Raw genomic sequence first — 21,541 nt, forward strand, 5'->3', positions numbered from 1 at the left:
TTTAGTAAAAGGTCTGAGTCGCCACAGGCGGACTCAGACCTTTTACTAAAACACTACGGGGACGCTTTCTTTTTTTAGCACTTTTATTTTGACAGGTATAGTAAACAAACACTGAATTGATAGATTTATTTTGAAAACAACAAACCGGAAGAGGTGCTGACGCAGGGTTGTTGCTGACAACGGTCTACGTTGACTTCAGACGCCACAAAGTGAATCGGTTGTAACAGAGCAGCTGCATTATTACGGTAAAACAAATTTTATGATGCTGTGTTTGGTAGAAACGGAACATGTTAGAAGCACGCGGGGCTCACGCGCTGTGATGCTCGTGCGTTGTTAGTCGGGTGTTGTGGGGCTAATTTGTTGTGATGAGGTCATTTGTTAACACTGCGGTGTTCTGGTTTAGCCCAGCTAAGCGTCATTTCAGTTACTGAAGCCTCACAGCGTATGAAAGGCTGCTTATAAAATGTGCATCCGTGTGCCGAATATGGTGAATGTAGCCGAGCCAGCTTGCTAGGCGGTTTGCTAATGCGTTTCGCTGTGTGGTAATGACCAGCGAGTGTGGCTGCGTTAGCCTGTTCAGCTTTTCTGAATCCGCAGCTACTGACACTGAAATGTTTCTCCTGCTGAGCTGTTTGGCAAAAGTAAAAGAGGTCAGCTGCTCACTTGTTGCTTTTATCACTGGACTGCCAGCAGTGAAGGTGTCTGCTCAGCCCGCCAAACTCCGTTCGGGTTTAATGCTCTTCTCTCCTTCCCCCAAAATCATTCGTAGCATTTCCCCAAAGATGACGTCTCACTTCAAAAATGTGCATATATCACACATTATCATGTTATGGTAGTGCATCAGTGTGTTCATAGCTTGCAGTGATGTCCCTTCCACTTACACACTACACTGTATTTTGTAGTTTATCAGTTATGATTGGTATTTACTGGAAAACTTTACATTAGACATTGAAAATAATGAGACAGCCTCTGGGTGTAGTTTCATACTGACGCAGAGGTTACAGAATCAGGCTGATGGTGTCTGTGAGCTACACCCTCTGCAGTAAACTGCCCTGGTGGCAGGCGGAGGTTCTGAATGGCAAACAAAATGCGAAACTGTTCTGTTTAAAATAGAGGTGATCAAAAAATGACGCGCCAACAGTCCTTTTATAGTTGTGCCTTCTTTCCTCCGGTTGAGCTAATTATTTGGATTGGATCATCTCTGGGCTTTAGAAAGGATTTTAGAAATATTAAAAGTAACCTCAGTACTTTGAACCAGTCACAGCCTGACTGCGTGCTTCATATCTGAAAAGCATCGTGGTGATTTTCCTTAAAACTCTGGAGTGCACTGCTCCTATGCTGGACCTGATCACACCGATTGGTCTGGTACTTGTGTGAATGTGTGCAGTCACATTGACAGACAGACACATACAGTTTTACAACGTTCAGCCACCAAATGTTTTTAAGTATAGTTGTGACCTCAGTTATATTATTATTACTAGCTGCAAAGTTCAGCCTCATGCCTTTGTCACAGCAACTCTACGTCTGTGATATTTACCAAACCTGAATGTAAAAGTGACCCTTGCCTGAATTGCACAGTGTCATCATTTTGACTGATTCAAGCAGCCAGCAGTGTTAGGTGATCATGACTGAAAAGGCCTCTAAAGTATAAACATCTTAAAATACATTTTATAAATAAATGTAACCCACCAAGAAGACTGGAGCGAAAGCTGCGTTGAAATGAAAGCTGTAGCAGTGATTTCAAACATCAGTGAGTTGCATGCAGGAAGATGAAATGAGCTGTTCCTTACATATATGTCATGTCAGAAACAGTGGTTGCTTTTTTGTGGGATTTTTGGTTCCCATTGTTCAGCTTCTTCTTCTTTTTGTGGCGTCCCTCAGGTAAAAAAACATAAAATGAACTTCCCCAGCTAGAGGTGATTGGAGTTTAAGCTCAGTGTCAGTCTCTGGTCGGCATTAGAAACTGTGGAGTGTGTTGTGGTGCAGAAATGTTACTGCAGGTACGTGCGTGTGTGGGAGAAATGGAGAGAGCGAATGTTGCTGCTGCTTGCATGTACATGCCAGTATTATGTTTTTTCTTTTGCATATTTGATGGTGCATGCTGCTGTTAGGGATGAACCCTTTGGTAGTATTTAGACCACTGAAGCTGAAATGCCATAAAAGCATAAAATAAGTAGAGCAGTGTTTCACATGTAGAAATGCTCAGTAATAATACTGTGTTACTCCATGGCTTTTTTCTGCACTAGAGCTTTGCTAGGAATCATTTCCTGAGCCCCTGGAGCATGCTTTGACTAAACTGCCCTCCTCAGCTGCTCTGCAGTGCTGAGAGAGAAGAGGAATAGAGGGGGCAGGGTACTGTGCTCGCTGGATGCTTCTGTTAGATGCTCATATGTACACAAAGTGGCTTTTTCTGTGTGTGTGTGTGTGTGTGTGTGTGTGTGTGTATATATATATATATATATATATATATATATATATATATATATATATATATATATGTGTATATATATATATATATATATATGTGTATATATATATATATATATATATATATATGTATGTATGTATGTATGTGTGTGTGCGCGCGCATGCACACGCACACATGTGGGTAGTGCAACACGATCCACAAACAATGCCTCATGCATTGCATACATGGTGTTGTGGCTGGATACACTGCATGGGTAAAGATACACAAGATTCAACATTGTCATCATTTGTAACATATGTAACAGAGATCCAAGGTTACAGAGTAACCGTACGTTCTATAGCTAGTAGGTCTTGCTAATGACCTACTAATTCTTTCTCAGTTGTGTTGCAGCAGTGGCATATTTAAAAGTTTCAGGACACCAGCCCTCTAGGACTTGAGTTTGACACCCATGCCCTATCAGATCCAATCCTGAACTAACGTTGTCGACACTAAGGATGCAACTATCTGGTTTAAAAAACCAAGCAAACGCAAAGAAACCTACTTTAAACTGAGCAGAGAGGTGGAAATCAGCTTTCAAGGCTAACCCTTATACCCTGCTCACAAACCGTAGTCCTTGCCGTCCTCCCGGTTGTCTCCCAGTGAAACTCTGCATGCTTTGCGTTCTGGTTTCTCTTCTCCTGACCTCTGACTATTTACACTTGGGCGTCTCCTCCACCATCAGAGTGATGATCCTGAAACTTTAGCATTACATCTTTTCAGTGCTTCTCAACTTAAAAAACAAAAAAGCCAAATAGGCACAATAAATTAGGCAAATAGCAACAGATCATCCAGTGCAGACAATAGGACTGAATGCCATGAAAGTAAACAGTGTTCTTGTGTTTTGAATCCAGAGCTGTCAGAGCTTAGCTGTTTCAGTATGAATGTAGCGTGTGAAACTTTGTCATAGAAATAAACTCACAGTCAGGTTTTGTGCCCCTGACCCACTGCTGTGACCTCCATTGGTCTGTTCAGTTTAGGAACTGAATGAAGAGAAAGGAAATGAGGAACCTGTTACTGTTCACATCATCATAAATGTTAACCAACATCCTCCCCGACAGCTGCATGGTTACTGACTGACATGCAGATAGTGTGCAAACAGTTGCTTTTCACTCAGTTTGTCTGTGTGTGTATTTGGCTGCAGCAATTGGCCGACTGTGTCTGCTGGTTAGTAGCGATATTTATTTAAAGCTACATGCTGTCAGCTAGCATAACATCACAGCTGTGTGTGTGTACGTGTGTGGGCATGAGAGTAAGAGTGGAGTAAATAGGTGGGGGATGGTAGATAAAAAGGAAGCATGTAGAAAATATGGGCAGTTAATAAGTGAGGAGAGGAGTGATGCAGTCATTAAACCGAGGAAGTGGCTCATGCTGTGTTTGAACCTTTATTGTTGGAGCTCCATTTGAAAGTCATCAGACTAAAGAGAAGTTCCACAGGGAGTGATGATGAATCCTTTCTTCAGATATATCAGATATAAAGCTTTTTTTCTGTTTGCTGAAGCTAAAAAAACAAAAAAGCAGGACCAAACTGTGGTGGCACTCTGAGACTGATCAGTCTCTCTCTGCTGCTGCTGCACAGCACATCTCAGGCCACTGTTCAGCGTCAGAGTTATTCTTTTCATTGCTTTCTTCTTGCTTGAGAAGAAAACTCAGCAAATGATGTTCACACATCCTGTGAGGCTCACTGGTTACTCGGGTTCAGGCCTGAGCTTTTCTGGTTTGTCACCAGTGAAACTGCCTGCTGGGTTAACCCTAGCCACACTAAGAAACTCTCTCAGAAGAGAATCTTAGCTTCTAGAGTTTTACTTCCTGGTGAAATGAAGGTTAGAAAAAGAAATAAAACAGAATTTTAATAATCTCAAAAAATGTGTCCCCGATACTGTTCTTGTACACAGATCCATAGCTCCATGTGACTCTGCTGTTTCCTGCAGCACAGAAACAGAAAGCATGCAGTAACTGATGGTAAGTCACCACCTGGTGCATGGCCAAAGCTCCTGGGGGTGAAAAGGTGTCTTCATTTTTCTTGAACTAAAACTACTCAGAGTAACAAAAATCCACTGAGGGTTGGCACACCAGTGACAATAAAATCCAGTGTCACACAGGCTCTTTGTATCACGTACTCTTTCTGTGGTGAGTGGTCTATTTTTCTCATTAACATCTCCTTCAGCTGTGGGAGCTGTCACTGGGAGAGGTTTGTGCATCAGTCAATATGCCAGCGGATGTTTTATTTATATGAATAAAACATCTGGAGCCTACCTCAGTTACCATGGCGAGAGAATCGGGGTACACCCTGGACAGCTCGCCAGCTAAACTCAGTGCACCTCTTGGAAGTAAAAAAGTACCAAAGCTTCACACAAAATGAAATCATATCAGCGCTGCTTTTATCTTTACACTCTGCCACAGCTACCTGCAAATTCATCTTTGCAGACAAACAAGTTGTTTTTTCACCTTGTATTTATTTATCAAGATGCCAAATCTAAAGTACTTCATTCATTGGTTACGTGAGGTGAAACTCACACAGTTGTGAGATCCCGGTGCATTTCTCCTGATATGATGCAGGTGTTGGTGATTTTAGTGTGTCTTCCTGCACAGGATGCTGTACATTCTTGTCCATCGTCAGCTCAGACGAGTTGATCAAGTTGATGTTGGGCGATTCATGTCAGCACACATTATGTCGTTTTTCTTGTCTTTCATGCATTCGTCATGCTGCAGTTTGTGGTATGTTTCTATAGGGCTGAAGAAGTTAGTTGTGTTACTCTGCAGTGCAGATCTGTAGTAGTCTTTGCTTATGGTTTGTCCTTGGTTAACGTCACTTGGCTGAAGCAGATCTAATAAGCCAAAGGAAACTGTACCACCACCTCAGCATCGCTAAGATGTTCTGTGTAACTGTGCACACTGTTTATTTATGGAGGTGTGATCGGAATAATTAGAGGCTGTGAGAAAGGGATCGCACAGCATTAGCCTGAAGATTACTGCTGTTGTCTGATGTTATTTAGATGGTGCTGATGCAGCATGTCACCCACTGCAGCAGCATCAATCACTAATGAATTTCATTCTTTCATCTTTTAAACTCAGTCGAGTTGGGTAACAATGAGTGATAAAGGGACAGTGTATTCTATGGAAGTTCAGATGTCTCGTGTTTCTTAGAAACGTCACGGGCGTGACTTCATGTTGCTTTTGATGGATCAGTTGTGCAGAAATGTCCATGTTTGATTTGATCTGGGTCTGTTTTATATAATGTCACAGCATCAGGTTGAAACACAGTTTGGCTGAGATGTGCTGACCTGAAGCGTTTTTGTCTCTTGCAGCTTGTGTGTGTATGTTTGAGTGAGCTGAACAAAGACATCGCTGTGCAGTCTGTGTGTATGTGAGAGCGCACGTGTGTGCGATGTCTTCAGAACTGCTGGTAGATGTGGGCGACGACTCTGCAACGGCGCAGCTAGGACAGCTGAAGCTGACTACCATAGAGGACCAGCAGTGGCCCGCTGATGAGTCTTTCCTCAGCAAGTCAGGTGAGAGGGATGTCTGTCCACACCTGCTCATGATGTCATGTTTCAAACGGAGGACTGTAAGAGCTCTGACTGGCTCGGGTTAATCTTAAAATGTTACATACAAACACACATTTACATATGAAGGACTTCATGGTGATGTAATGCTGTGATTGTTGTCTTGTATTAACTGTGTGTGTGTTTCAGAGACAGATGTTTCCCAGCAGTTTGATGCCAGCTCTCCACACCTGCCCTGGGACCACCCTTTCTATGACATTGCCAGACATCAGATCATCGAAGTGGCCGGTCGGTTCTTCAGTCACAGCTGACCTTTCAGTCTGGAAATATATTTTTTTGGAAAGTAAAATCTTGTAGTGGAAGTAACGCCGAGTCCATGTCTGCGTCCGTAGGTGATGACAACTTTGGCAGGAAGGTGATCGTGTTTAATGCCTGCAGGATGCCGCCGCAGCACCAGCTGGACCATCATAAGCTGCTGATGTAAGTAGTAATGTGACCACAAACCTTTAGGCTTTGCCAGCGTTTTTGTCATGTGACATGATTTAAGGAGAAGTGGGATTCACAGACACTTTAGTGGGAGTTGTAGACTTGTAGTGTTGTTCTGTCACTGCGCTGTCTTTTGGGCACTTGACCCAATTTCACAGCAGCGGTCTCCAACCTTTTTTGCGCCACGGACCGGTTTATGCCCGACAATATTTTCACGGACCGGCCTTTAAGGTGTCGCGGATAAATACAACAAAATAAAACTGGTACCGGTACCGAAAAAAAGAAGATTTATTCATAACACACGTGAAAAGACCCAGGGAAACCGAGTTAACGATAAAAACGATAACAAAATAACGCTGAAAACCGATAAAAACCCTGAAAACTATACATTTCACACCTGAGCCTCAACTCTCGCGGCCCGGTACCAAACGACTCACGGACCGGTACCGGTCCGAGGCCCGGGGGTTGGGGACCGCTGCTCTACAGCACTGTGATCTTTTTAAAAGCCCAGACTACATCTACATCTGTGGCACATTTATTAGACACTGATAACACCGCGGCCTTAGCTAACACCAGCTGATGTTAGCTAAGCCAAATGGCTCTGATGTTTAGTGTAGATGCTGGTCTTTGGTCATCACGCTGTATCTAAAGACAGGAAGTGTAGCTGCCTCCACCTGTGTGTGAATGTGAGAGTGAATGAATAGTGGAATTGTACAGCGCTTTGAGGTTCTTGAAAAGCGCTGTATAAATGCGATCCATTGTTGTTAAGTACAAGAACAAGATTTGCATCAGTGACACTGAGAGAAGATTAGTCCCAAAGACTGACAGCTGCTGCTGAAGGATCAGCAGAGCAAGCATTAGAGCCGTGGCTGAGCAGTCAGGTGTCAGTGGTGCTGGAAGTGTTGGTTGGTGGTCACCATTGTTCTACCTGTAGCTTCCACTGTGGGGCCTCTAAGGTGTACGAGTGTCTGACCTGGTCTCCCTCGCCCACTCTCGCCTTCCTGCTGACAGACTGGTTACTTTTACAAAGAGGAGACTGTGATGGAGATGATTGTGGTCTTGAAAAAATATGTTTTAAAGGCTGTAATAACTGCCTGATGTTTCCACAGTCAGGGAGTAACCATGTTGTGAAATGGTGTATTCACCACTGCCCCAGATAATCATAATTGGAATGAATGGAGAAGGCATGGCTGTGTCTATCTGCTTTGCTGTGTTTGGGTGTAACGAGTGATCCGGTGAGCGTAAAGCTGCAGTTTTTAGAAAATGTTGTGAAGGCTCCTTCCTGTAGGGACAGCGTAAAGAGATTCACTCATTCATCTGGTATGAAAATAGTTGATGCGAAGCCCTCAGGTGCAGTAGTTACTAACCAACAAAGTTATTTGAGTAGATAAAGATATTTCTGCGTTTACAAAGACTTGCTCATGTTTTTCAGGTATCTCAAAGGAACCCTGGATCAGTATGTGGAGAGTGACTACACTCTGATCTACTTTCATCACGGGCTGACCAGTGAAAACAAACCTTCCCTCAGCTGGGTGCGGGATGCATACAGGGAGTTTGACAGAAAGTAATCTCCAACACATCACTGCACACGAGTCTCACTTATCATATTATACCTGTTTACAGTTGGTCCTACTGCTGCTCTTTGCATTTATTAACCTGATCAATGGCTTCTGCAGACTAACCTCTGTCTGTACCGGATACATCAAAATTCCACACCAGGGTAAACTTATCCCAAAGCCTTCAGACGGGCATAGTCCACTTCCAACACTGGATGTTTTAAACATCATGACTTTGCATAATTATGACTGATTTGGCGAAAAAACCTTTATTTTCTTTTTAAATGTTACTAAGTTTAAACTTGTGCCAGCGTTCTCCTCTTTGAACAAAACAAATGAAGAAAAACAGGGAATGTCATTTTTGTAAGAAAGTAATTTCTCTGTACTTCCTGTGAGCACCATAGTCCACAGAGGAAGTACAGACAGGACGAGTCGAGGAGAAAGGAGCCGTACTGCACACGTGAGAAGCTCTGACTGCTTGTTTTTCCCTCACTTCTGTATTTAAGCAGAGGTGCACAGTGTGCATCCAGTGATGTGGTACTGGTTTTTCTCTTGAATGCAGTGGAAACAAATACTGTGTGCAGTGTTTCATAAACTGCACACAGTTACAGTAACATGTGCGGATGGCTTCAGCCATGTTCCCACTATTCAAAATGGCGAAGGAGCTGACTGAGCCCTGCTTTTGTCTTTAATCACTTTCACCCAGTTAATTTGCACTTTGCACAGCAGCCCAGCAGCGGGCGAGCACACCCACACAGCCATTCAGTTTGGCTGATAAAAGCAGGTCTACAGTTACATGTCCTTGCATTGTTTTCACCAGCTCATCGCTGGCAGCACAGGATTCAGTCACTCAGCAGTGCTGGTTGCCTGTATAACCTGTGGACAGCAGATTCCACAGATGCTGTCACATTTCTGTGTATGCTCTTGTAATCGTTGTATCAAACGTGTGTTAGCACACCTTGTGAGAACATGTGATGTGTTTGCAGGTACAAGAAGAACATCAAGGCCCTGTACATCGTCCATCCCACCATGTTCATCAAGACTCTGCTGATCCTCTTCAAACCAATTATAAGGTTAGTTTCTGGTTTCTCTGACAGGGATTTTTAAAGGACCGTTATGTGCAGCCCCAGTGCACATACACACAGTTTTGTGCTGATTTTGTTACAAAGCGAGGCGACTGTTGGGATTTGGTGCTGTATAAATAAAACTGAATAGGGGGGTGGGTGGGGGCTGTGTTACTCTGCGATCCACTTCCTGTTGATATAGGGAGAAATCTGACGACTGATTGTTGCAGCTGTGGCGTCCTGTTACAGTACGACCCACTCTTTGACAGATGCACAGTTATAACACGTGGTTACGGCTCGATTTTATGCAGCTATGGCTGTGAGACTTCAAACGCCTGACTTCAAAGGTTCAGAGAGGGTGACCCAGTACTTGAACTTAGTATTATCCTTGCTATGATTGAAAAGCAGTCTGTACTTGGAGCAACCAGTTTTAAAGTGCAACTCTTGCTGTCAGTCAGATTTTTAATCCCTGATTGATTTCATGACATTTTGTAGGATTTTTTTTATATGCTTGATGTCGGGTCAGATGCTGCTAATATAATCTGCCTAACGGGCAGCCATGGGTACCACGCAGCATTATGTACTCCAGCATTACTCCTGTGGATTGTGGGTAAATACAGACTCCACTAATGCTAAATGCTGATGTTCCCTCAGTAAGCACAGTTATCAGTTGTACTAATAAGAAAACTAAGAGTACAGTAGTGTCACATCAGTATGCTTATGTGAGCTGATATCATTACACGATTCCTTCCTGCGCTTTTCAAGAGACATATGTTCATTTAAAAAGGAAGCACATGATTAATGAATATGAATTTTGGGCCATTGTAACTAACATTGATAGAACTTTAGCAGCATCTAGTGGCAGCAGTAGAAAACTGCAACCATGAATGTGTCTGAAGTTCCTGCTTCAGGTTTGGTTCTTACTGGATACCAGTTTTATTTAAATGGCAACAAATCCCAACAACAGTCGAGGTGCTTTATACTGTACACATCGTCCTGTAGCTATGCCAACAGAGAGTCACAGTGCTGCAGCTGGAAGTAAGAACCATTCACTTAACTTTGTAAGCTTTGTTCTCTCCAACAGGAACATTTTTATGTGAGTCGCTGATTAGACAGTGTGACACTGATCCTACCTCTAACCTTTAGACCGGCTCTGTTCAAGAGCGAAAACAGAAAAAATAGACGGTCATTTTGGGGGAATTATGATTACATAATTCCCCGTAGACGGACTCATCGGTGAATCGCTTGTTGCTGTTTTCCTTGGCGTATGAAGCGTTCCAGGAAGTGCACAGACGTCTTTAAATATTCTGACCAAACCAGAGGTTTTCTGTTGTATTAATCACATATTTAATCATTTCACATTAGTAATGTCACTTTCTCACTGCATGTTCACTACAGAGTATGCTCTACACACACAGTGAGGCCATTGTAACGGGAGACGCTAAACAGATAGTGGGACTCCTTCCCCTTATCAGGGATGTAAATATTCAGGTGACGGCCAAGCAGAGATCAAGGTCACAATTCTCTCTGTGAGGGAGGAGCCGCCCTGTGAGAGGGGCCAGCATGTGAGAGCCGCCCTGTGAGAGGGCCAGCATGTGAGAGCCCCCCTGTGAGAGGGGCCAGCATGTGAGAGCCCCCCTGTGAGAGGGGCCAGCATGTGAGAGTTGTGGCTTGTTCTTTGTTTGGGAACGTATAAGAGTTCAGGGAGGTGTCCATCCTCAGAAAACTGTTGTTTGATCTGAACGTTTTCTCCACATTGCAACGTGTTAATTAAACCACTTCAAAACGAGCTCACTGGGTTTGTTGCAGGTTATTGTTAAAATGTCCATAACAAGGTGCGCACATCATGTGCCATTTGCTACTTTCACTTTGTTACGTTTCTGTTTTCATGGTTATAAAAAGTCTGAACCATCATCATTGCTGCTCACAGATCAACCACTCGAGTTTTCTCTCTCTCAGCTTTAAGTTTGGCAGGAAGATCAACTATGTGAGCTATCTGAGTGAGCTGGAGGATGTGGTCAAGTGTGATCAGCTGGTCATTCCTTCCCGCGTCAGAGAGTAAGTGTTCCTGCCAAACTTCAGATGTGTGCCTTTCATTAAGTCTTCTCATTGAGTGATGCCAGCAGCACGTTTCACTGAAGGTTAAATGCCGCCTCCGTCTTATTATCCGTGTGCATGAGAAGTGAGGAGGCCGGTTGTAGTGTTGAAAGTGTTGAACTCCTTGAGAGTGGCGTGTTGGAACAAACACAGGAAGTGGGATGGTATTATCTTACTGAAAGTGGCTTCATCACAATCCAAATTACCGTGCAGTGCACGTCGATGTAGCCCACACTGGCACAGCTGCTGGTTTCCCAGCTGTGTGCCGACTCCTTGTGCTCCACGCTAAACGAGCTGGAGGTGAGAAAGAGCAATTTCTGGGTGGTGTGCTGGTTTACAGCACGCTCACTTGGGTTTTTCTTACCAGCAGGATTTTTACATTCAAACATTTTCCCTCTCCATCTTGGCTTTCTGAATTTAAAGTCAGCATGCATTTGTTTTTTTCAGGAAACAATGACAAATCTCAGTTTCCACATATTATTGTCACTTTAAGCATCATCATTGCATCCTGTTCCATGTGCGTCTTCTTTGGAAATGCCCTCTGCACTGGTACTGTCAATGTTTTCATTTGATTTGGGAATGCTTCCTGTGGTTGTTCTGCTCATGCACAATGCATTTTAAAAGGTGCCACTGATGGAGTTTGTTCACTGCTGTGCTGCTTCCATTCTGTGGTTTAGGCAAACATTCAGGCACAAATAGTGAAACCCTGTGTTACTTTTTAATATCTCCCGTTGTCTCTGTGCCAGGTATGACAACAAATTAAGAGCATCTCTGAAACCCACCACACAGCCCCCCATGTCTCCTCCTCACAGCCCTCCTCTGCCCAGCCAGGTGTTTGGTGTGCCACTAACGCTGTAAGTGCTGATTCTGTGCTATCTGTAGTTGGAGAGAGACACGGCACTGTGAGAGAAGCTTCCAGATAAAGGAAAAATAGACCTTTGAATCTGCTTGTTGTTTTAATGTGTGCGTGTCAGGCTCAGACAGAGGGATCCAGATGGCGATCCAGTTCCTGTGGTGATGAGAGACACCGTTGGCTTCCTCTCAGAGCAAGGTAACAAACAAAAGACTTGAGCGAACTCCTCCCTGAGCTGTGTCTGCAAGGAGCACACACGGCTGCCTCACCTGTGCTTTTACTGGCTCACATCACTGTAATTAAAGCCTGCTGCACACACACAGGTGACTTTATACCTGTGCTGTGCTCTGATGCACACTGTGCCTCATTATGTCTGAAAGAAACGCTTTCCTTTCTTTTTCACTGTGTGTGTCTGTGTGTGTGTCTGTGTGTGCGTCTGTGTGTGCGTCAGGCTTGGAGATTGAGGGCATCTTCAGACGATCTGCCAACGTGACTCTGGTGAAGGAGGTCCAGCTCAGGTACAACTCAGGTATGAGCTCTGACCGCCCTGTGATGCTGAAATTCACTGCTGTAGACTCATGATGGAGGAGTCCCCTCCACGAGCTGTGTGGCGTCAGTTATGATCCTAATGGATTGTTCTGTAAACACCAGTTAGGCTGCAGGTGTTTATGTGCAGAGGACCTGGTTTCTTCCATGTTAGAGCAGGGTTGGGATGCTCGTCTCTTCTCTCGGGTTTTCTTCTGTTCTCATTGAACTCATGTGTTTGCAGGTGCGACAGTGAACTTCAGAGAGATGGAAGACGTGCACCTGGCTGCTGTCATCCTGAAAACATTCCTGAGGGAACTCCCCGAGCCTCTGCTCACCTATCAGCTCTACAATGACATTGTCAACTTTGCCTGTAAGTATGTTTAGAGGAGTCTCAGCTTGTACCTGTGTGTACTGTGTGAAGCCCACACCCCCACCTGCCCGTCTCAGCAGTTCACCTGATGACTGTGTTTGTTCCAGCTGTGTCCAGTGAGAGTCAGGTGACAGTAATGAAGACGCTGGTAGAGTCACTGCCAGAGGAAAACTACGCATCGCTGCGATACCTCATCACATTTCTGGCACAGGTACAGCTGATGGTCTGCACATCCCGCTGATCACAAAATATCATCTCTGTCTGTTACAACAGCATCCTGTGCGTGTGTTTAGGTATCAGCCAACAGTGAGGTGAATAAGATGACCAACAGTAACCTGGCTGTGGTCTTTGGTCCCAATCTGCTCTGGGGGCGGGACAACGCCATGTCGCTCAGCGCCATTGGACCAATCAATAACTTCACGAGAACCCTGCTGGACCAGCAGCATCTGGTGTTTGCCTAATGTCCAGCCCTCTGCTCTGAGCTCTTTCTGCCAATGTGAAACGCCGCCGAGACCCTGCTTCCCCTGCAGCATTTAGCCTTTAGCTTACCTTAGGAGCATCATCAAAGTACTCAGACAGCGCTCAGACAGACAGGCCTGACTGTCTCTTACATGCCGCGCACATTTAAAAAGATTCAGTGGACCAAGTTATTTGTGTGTCTCCAGTCGTTCTGAGCGTCCTGTTATTATGTCTGGCAACTTCTGGCATTTCTATTTGACTCCAAGCATGAAAACAAGTGGAAACAGCACACGTGTTAGAGCTCAGGCAAATAATAATAATAATATTAGCAAAAAATAACAGCAAACACTACAAAATGCAACCGCTAGTAAACAAGAAAGATCCAGATCCCCAGTTTTGTTACAGCGTTAAATTTGAGGCTGTTCATGTATAACAGCATGAAACGCTGCGGCCCTGATACCACCTGCGTGAGTGGGCACAGACAGGCTGTCGCCACACCCACTCTGTCAGGAATCTACCAGGATCCACTTTGTGTTCTTAAAGTCTCCACTGTGAGCCGTGATAACTCTTGACACTTTGCATCATGAAATCCCACAAACACGTCATGAGTACAGATACAAACGTGCACGTTTCCCTTCCTTTAAATCAGTGTAGTGCTTCCAGCAGTCTCCACGAGCACAACATGAATCTGAACGATGACGTGAAGTCGTTTCATGCGGGTATCAGGCCAGCTCACTATAAAGAGCTGTAACACTGGGGAGGGGGACATAAAAGCTCTCATAAATCTGAAATCACTACGTGTGTGTGAATGCAGGGTTAGTCATTTGCTGCCATGTGCTTCTCTACCACCCCTAACTGCTCCGTCCATGCCTCCGTCACTCCTACCTGCACGTGTTCATATCTATATTCAGCCCTGTATCGCTGCCCAGCTTCAACAGCGGCTGGTTTGCGTCTTTTATCTCCGTCAGTAGCAGCTGGTCGTGTTGTTTTCTATGTAGTGCCAAAAACGCGTTTCACCTGTGTTACCAAATGTTCTTTAGATTCTGATTCTGTACTAAAGAGGGTTGATGAGGAGAGTGGAGGCGTGACTCAGGGTAACGTCACAATGGTGAACTCGGTACCGAACTTTGTGGACAATCTATGAAATGCTGTACTTGGAGTGGCAGAAACCACCCACAGCTGTGCACGTGGAGTCTTTCTTTTCCTTTATATGACTTTAATTTTACTAATAGCAGTGTCATTTGGACCTGTAGCTGGTGTCCCGGGTAAACGGCACACTACAAAAGTGTGCTGAGTGACGGCTTCACACTCGGCACTCTGCGGGTTTAGTGACAAAGTGCAGATGTGACTGCGCTCCCTGGAGTGACGCTGTTGTTGTTGTTTAGATTACAGGGAGGAGGTTGGTACGTCGGGCATGTGGTGGACTCCCACAGGCCAGCGTCTCTGCTGTTGCCCTCTGTGTGACTGATTGTGCGAGCAGGCGTGATGCAGCGTCACTTCAGTGTACATAATGAATGATTTTGGGTGTCTGAGTTCCTGTGATTGTCCCAAATTTAATTAAGTAGAAGTACCTGACACTGAGTTTTACTCTATCTGTGTACCGTTTCAGGCTTTGAACTACAGGAGTCTGTCCAAGTTATGTGCTGGGTTTTGGCTCTGTGTTTGTGGCGTGTTGCACATAATGCACACTGAGCAGTGCAGTTAAGACCCCACACGCCTCAGAGGGCACCGTGGCTCCAGGCCAGCTGTTCATCCATTTGTTTGTTGAGTATTAATGTAGGATATAGACGCATTAGATCAGAGCTGTCCTGGATGAAACACACCCTTTGGCCAATCACAAGCCAGTATTCCTTTTAGCTATTGTGTTTTCTTTTAGTCACCGCAGGTCTTTAGGAGCAGGCCTATGAGGAGCACGCAGCAGGAGTGTAACCCGTCAGAATCGGCTTTTACTCTCTCCTCTGTAGTGAGAGAGGAAAGTGTGAATTCTTTGAAATGATTTAGTTCTTCCTAAACCCAAAGATGAATCAGTCCCTTATAGAGTGCAGCCAACGTGAGCGGTGGTTGATCGGTGTGATTGTTTGAGCAGCTCACAGCCTCCTGTTAGGTGAACAGCAGCACCTCCCGTCCTCGGCTTTTTGAGCGCAGGGACTGGATGCACACAGGTGACTGTGGGCTCTCACAGAGGTTCCCGGGTGCAACTGTATGGCCTCCCAAAAGCTTCACTGTGTTCTCATTTATCTCACGGTTCAGCAGTGATGCACAGACACTGTGGGGAGTTGGTTGGGATGTCTTTGCTGTTGAAGGTTTCACTGTTATCGCTGCTTTCACAGCCTCCAGCACAGCTACAACTTTCCTTAATGAGGGTTTTAATTTCTGTGGCTTAATGAGAACCGTGTGGCCGTAATTGGATCACAGAGGCCTTAAGCTTCCTGCTGCATTTATCATATAATAATCACCTGTAATTCCTGAGAAGAACATTATTTCTGCATGTCTCAGTTTTTGTCCTCAGTCTGTTTCCAGAGTCTTCGTGTAAAGGACAGCCTCACAGTGTATGCCATGATTACAGCAGTCAGCACCTGCAGTAGTTTTCTTTGACACGTGACACGGATGAGTTGTCTCTTTCCTTTAGTCAGCCAGTTTCTAAAGACTCAAAACATGCTGTTCAACTAGATGTCTTTCATTGCAACAAACTATCAGTGGGTAAATATTGGTGTTGTGGTGTTCCTGTAATGATGTGACTGAAAAGCACCAAAACATTCAGAATTTCAGTTTGACTGAAGCTGAGAGCAAAAACGACAACAAAAAACTCCAAGTGTTTACCTGTGTTAATGCCACAGTGATGTGGGTGTGTGTTTGTGTGTACCAGTGCAGATAGGTTTCACTGCAGACGAGGGCTGTGTGTGTGAATGTTGTCAGGTGGTAGCATCTCCGTTTTTTAATGGTGTGACGTAGTGAGACAGACCTTCCTGTTTGACTGTGAGTCATCTTTGATCTGTTCAAAATATCTGTGAAACACAAAAAGAGCAAGCCAAGCAGTTTATCTGAATCACAAAAGCTAGTGGAGATGCACTTTTTAAATAGTCTGTGTGTGTTTGTGCGTGCTCGTGCCTTATTTGTTTCCCCCGCGTGGTCATGTGATTAGCCATCTAAGTGCCAGTGTGATCATTCTGCCATAGATTAAATAAGACGGGGTGCGTTCAACAAAGCTCCGGTGTTTGCTGGTGTTCAGAGCAGCCTGTGACACGTGCGGCGTGGCCCCCACCCAAACGCTGACTTTGTTGAGAACAGCTCAGCTGTAATGGGCGACGGCAGACTTGAGGATTTGTCTTCGTTACAAAATCGAGCTTGAATCTGAGCTTCGAGTGTAAACCCACTCGTCTGATCTTCTTCTCACAAAACTCGGTTTAGTTTCATTTTCAGGTTTTAAGACGACGTAGCTGAAAGTCACCAGGTGAGCGAGACGGATAGAAACGCCTGCTTCCTTTTCTAACCCGACTGTAAACCTGTCAGCTGTGTCCCGTGTTCCTTTCCCGAAACGCTGATTCTTCTCAACTCTGCTGATCCGTTACAGCCTCTCTAATCTATGGGTCTTTGTACTGTAACTGTTGTCATGGTGACAGTGAACTTCTCTAAGGGAGAAATTCATTGGTTCCCAGGCTGATTTATTTTTACTTAGTGACCTTATTTTCTTAACTCCTTTTTTTTCATCCTCTTTTGATATGTTGTGGATCTCAGTCTTATACATGTATGATATAAATGGTGATATCCTGTAATGTTAATGTGTGCAAACAATAAAGAAATGATGAATGAAAGCTGGGGCTCTGCTCTTTGGTCATTTTCATACTCAGCCAAGCTCAGTATAATACCTGAACTGCAGTCTGCATTAGTATTTATTTATACAGATGATACATATTAATGTATCATAAATGCATTAATGAGACTGCCTGTTTGAGGCAGTGCTCCATATCGATGTGCCTTCAACTGTAAGCGGCAGGTTTCCCCAGTCTTATAAACAGCACATTTGCATAAGGCTGGAAACCTGCAGTCAGCTGATACTGAAGACGTCACCTGGATGATTGTCCAGATGAACAGAATCAGCCTTTGCAGATTTACTATAAATGCACATTTAGACACTTTGTTATGCACTAAGATTTGCATATCTTCATTTGTAAAGGCTTCAGTTCATTGGTTCCTGTATCTTACCCTAATTAAAAATATAATCTAATTCGACTAAATCCTCTGAGCTAGAGCAATGAAAAAAATGCCGTTTTGGAACATAGAAGACATTTACACTTGGACCAACACAAGAAAGAAAACCTGCTCGGCCTCTGTGCTGTCAGACTGATCGGGTTAAAACTGAATCAAAGTCTGGAAGACAGTCAGAATTAATATTATAACTACATGCAACATTATTATTAATATCATTGCAACAGTCAGGTCATCAGAGCTCAAATACAGGCATGCTGACTGGTGCCAGATGTTTTTTTACAGATGTCATTTAGTGTATGGATTTAGATTTTGGTACATGGTCATTTGGAGCTTTTAAAGTCCAATCAAATGTCCCCATCTGATGATTTGAGCTCTCTGCTGAAGACACTTCTGACTCACTAAAGCCAACCAGTCCATGTGTCACGGACACGCAGGACACTCCCACAGAAACTGTCGTGAGCGTTCCTCAGCAGAGTTCCTGACCTGCTGCTCCCTGCTGTGACCCTGTGAGTCATGCTTGGTTTAGTTCAGCTGCTTTACTCACTAACATGACTCGTTTACTAGATTTCTCAATGGCATCACAATCAAACCGTTTCTCTTTTAATAGCAAATTTTAAAGATGATTTCATGCCACTGATTATACTTTTCAACATTTTGGGTAATATGGGACAATTATGAACAAATTCTAAATGACATACATATACAGATGTACACATTCAAGTCCTGCTAACAGATGCTGGAGCGTCTGAAGCTGGGAATCACTCAGGGTGTGAAGATCGATACTTCACCTGACCCACCTGACAAGACGATTTGTGGAAACCATCTTTGTTTAGCTGTATTTTCCTAACTATACTCAAATAAAACTCAGAGTAGCAGTAACCAGTGATGGTGTAAGAGGGACTAGTGTGTCTGATTTACTGTGTTGCATGTTAGATAAATAAGGACATTGTGTCCTACGCAGCTGTGTTATTTCTGCTGCTGAACAGCTTCAGTAATGGACACAACAGTGGATGTTCATGCAGATACTTGACGGTAGCTTCACACATTCTCTGGTGCAAACACCAGAGAATTAAAAGTAAGTTCAGAAGGCTGAGACATAGACGTATACTAACTAGGCTGCTTTAGGAACACATGTCAGGCAGGAATGACATTTGAGGACAGCTACAGTGGCACCAGGGCAGGGATGAAAGAATAACAACAGTCAAATTACAGGTGAGCAGAAATGAACCTGTAGATTGACATTCTGTGTTCTGGGAAATAACAATTCAAGAATTAATAATAATAAATAATAAAGATAAATCAACACGTGCTGCAAATTACAAACCATTTTAATGTAGAAGCCACTGTTTGGGTCGCAAGCAAGGAAACACAGACTTACCATGTGCTGCTTATTACAGTGTCAGGTTGAACATTATTTATTTCCAGGGCAGTTGGCAGTGAAATCATAGGTGACAGAAGAAGATGATAGAATTTAAAAGAATTCAGACAGTCCTGCTGCACTGTTCACCACATTTGACTGCTGGTGAAGTAAAGTACAGTTTACATGGTAAACGGTAAATGGACTGATTCTTATATAGCGCTTTTCTACTCTCTGGGAAATTTTGCTTGGAGTGAAATTGTGTGTTTGCGTTGTTTCTTTGCAGAGTGGTAGCTCATTAACATGATGTTGTAATCTTCTGTAGTCGGCTTTCATTAAAATGGAATATCCAGTGTTTGTGTAACGTCTCAGCAGACTATAAATTCCTGAGTGAAGCGCTCGGTCTAGTGAATCTGTACCTTTGCTAAAGGAAACATCATCAGGTAATTCTTCATTTTCTAAATCAAAATGTCCTTTTTAACTGTTCTTTGGTGCAAACGTGTGATCACTGAGACATGTGGGCTGTTCGTGGTGAGGGTTTGGCAGCATCAGCAGCAGGAGGACTGGGAAAGGACTGGGAAAGTACTGGGAAAGGACTGGACTGACGACACAGACAGAGACGCCTGGACATGGGAACAAAAATAAGACACAATAAGAAATGAAGGATTTCTGTGTTTGAAGAAAGGGGAAAAAAGCTGATGTTTTCTCAGAGCCTTGTTTTTGATTCACACTCAGCAGCATTTGGTCATATGAGTGAGTATATTGTAATCCAAGTAATATTTGCAGAGACCAACTCTCCTGCAAGAGAAGAAAATGAAAGCCTTTGCACTTGCTGTCATCCTCCTCATGATCTTCATCAGCAGTGGTAAGTTAGATTTACAGATTGCTTTTGTTCTGTTCAATTCAAAGTCGGAGGAGTTGTATATTTACTTTACCGTATAAAGCACATCGAGGCAACTGTTGAACTTAACTAAAACTGCAAAATGTGACTGAAAACGAGCCAGTGCCACCAATCTTCTGTTAGGGGCAGTAACACTGAAGAGCTGGACTTCAACATATTTCTCTTCTGTTTTTAATTCAGTAGATTTGGCATCAGTGTTCACTAATATTAAATATGAACAGTCATATTCATGTGTATATCTCTGTCTTTGTCTTCTATCAGAGGCTCTGCAGTGTAACCGCTGTGTTCCAATAACAGTTGGTGGCACCTGCACCAACAAAGTGGAGACCTGCCAGAGACCTGATGAGGTCTGTGCCTATGTCATCAGCACATTTCCCAGTAAGTATGGTTACACACACACGCACGCACGCACACACGCACACACACACTTATAAAACATTAACATCATCTTTTGTACATTCTGTAAATATTCTCCTAATTTGAGGCCAAGTTATTATTGTTATTGTTATTTCATGTTATTTTTGATGATGGTGTTTCTTTTAATTCAAATCTGTACAGTCTGAGTTTTCACTTTGCTCTTTTGCAGGATACTCGTACTTCAAAAGATGCATGAGGAGAGCTGATGCCTTTGCTTTGAAGTCTATTCGAAGCTATAACGTCTTCACATGTACTGATGACAGGTGCAACTGATGAGGGAAACTTCTGCATGAAGATGTCGCAATGATATCAGAAGACATGGAGTCACTTTTAACCATTGTTTTATTTTCTTTTGACTGTCTGGCCTTTCATTTCAATAAAAAGGATTGAAAGGATAACAAAAGGATAATTGTGTGTGTAAGGACTGTTTTTTTATTTTTGCCTGTCCTGTTTGGTTCTTTTGCCGTCAGAATTATTATCTGAAGGCCAAAAAAGATGCCCAACAGATTTACTTTACCAACTGGATCATCACAGCCTTGCCGTTCAGTCCATTTGACTGACCTTTGTTATTTTATTTTATTTTATTTTATTTTCACTTGTTACAGACGGGACAGACATGGCTGGGGAAAGGAAAGGGAAAAAGAAAGAGAGGGAGGGAAAGAAAAACAGAGGGGAAAAGGGACAGTGAGGAAGGGCACGAAAAAAAAAAAAATCATCTGGATCACCTGCTGAGAGAGAACAAAAAACCCAAACAAAGGAGAGCAACACAATAAACACGACACCACAGCAATAACCTGGGTAACTGTAACTGTAACTAACAGTAAATACTAAATATTGAAAGTTATTGTGCAGCACGCAGGACCAACAGCGCACAATGTTGTTGGAGGTAGCAGCCGAGAAAGCTGTAGTTTGTGTCTGTAGCACCTCAGCGTGCTCAAAAGGTTTCTCCATGTAACGATCTGCTAGAGCAGGGGTCTGCGACCTTTAAGACCCAGAGAGCCATTTGGACCCAGTTTCCACGCAAACAAAAACACTGGGAGCCACGAATACTTTCTGACATCTAAAATGAAGATAACACTGTATATATTGTTTTTACCTTTATGCTTTGTGTGAACAACTAAGGTGTGTTGCTTATGAAATCCATGAAGTGCTACAGAGAAAATTACATTTTATTTATGTAATTAACACATTTTGAACTCTTAAAGAAACATAACCAAAGCAAAGACACCCAGCTGAACTAAAATGATCCAGCAAACAAAAACTGTTGTGAGCCG

The 21,541-nt window shown here is 43.5% G+C and overlaps 1 protein-coding gene and 1 long non-coding RNA gene across 4 annotated transcripts; both read left to right on the forward strand.

Annotated features, from left to right (window-relative positions):
- Positions 1-125: 125 nt before the first annotated feature.
- arhgap1 (Rho GTPase activating protein 1) lies at positions 126-17,195 on the forward strand. Of its 2 annotated transcripts, none has more exons than XM_084921406.1 (13): positions 126-245; positions 5,773-5,976; positions 6,160-6,258; positions 6,363-6,450; positions 7,889-8,020; positions 8,999-9,085; positions 11,036-11,134; positions 11,920-12,027; positions 12,148-12,224; positions 12,478-12,555; positions 12,796-12,924; positions 13,032-13,135; positions 13,218-17,195. In XM_084921406.1, the coding sequence occupies exons 2-13, from the start codon at positions 5,853-5,855 to the stop codon at positions 13,383-13,385; spliced, it is 1,293 nt and encodes a 430-aa protein (XP_084777532.1). In that variant the 5' UTR covers positions 126-245; positions 5,773-5,852; the 3' UTR covers positions 13,386-17,195. The 2 variants fall into 2 exon arrangements, with proteins under 2 accessions (XP_084777532.1, XP_084777533.1); XM_084921407.1 differs by having other exon boundaries at positions 6,166-6,258.
- A 2,084-nt stretch (positions 17,196-19,279) lies between these two features.
- Positions 19,280-20,695, forward strand: LOC146360731 (uncharacterized). 2 transcript variants are annotated; one of them, XR_014799424.1, is made up of 4 exons: positions 19,280-19,392; positions 19,736-19,814; positions 20,112-20,228; positions 20,437-20,695. It is a non-coding gene; the product is annotated as an uncharacterized LOC146360731 (long non-coding RNA). The 2 variants fall into 2 exon arrangements; XR_014799425.1 differs by lacking the exon at positions 19,280-19,392 and having other exon boundaries at positions 19,405-19,814.
- Positions 20,696-21,541: the final 846 nt, after the last annotated feature.

Source organism: Perissodus microlepis, chromosome 23, assembly GCF_051167445.1.
Source record: "Perissodus microlepis isolate ML-2025 ecotype Zambia chromosome 23, ASM5116744v1, whole genome shotgun sequence".
NCBI classification, from domain to species: Eukaryota; Metazoa; Chordata; class Actinopteri; order Cichliformes; family Cichlidae; genus Perissodus; species Perissodus microlepis.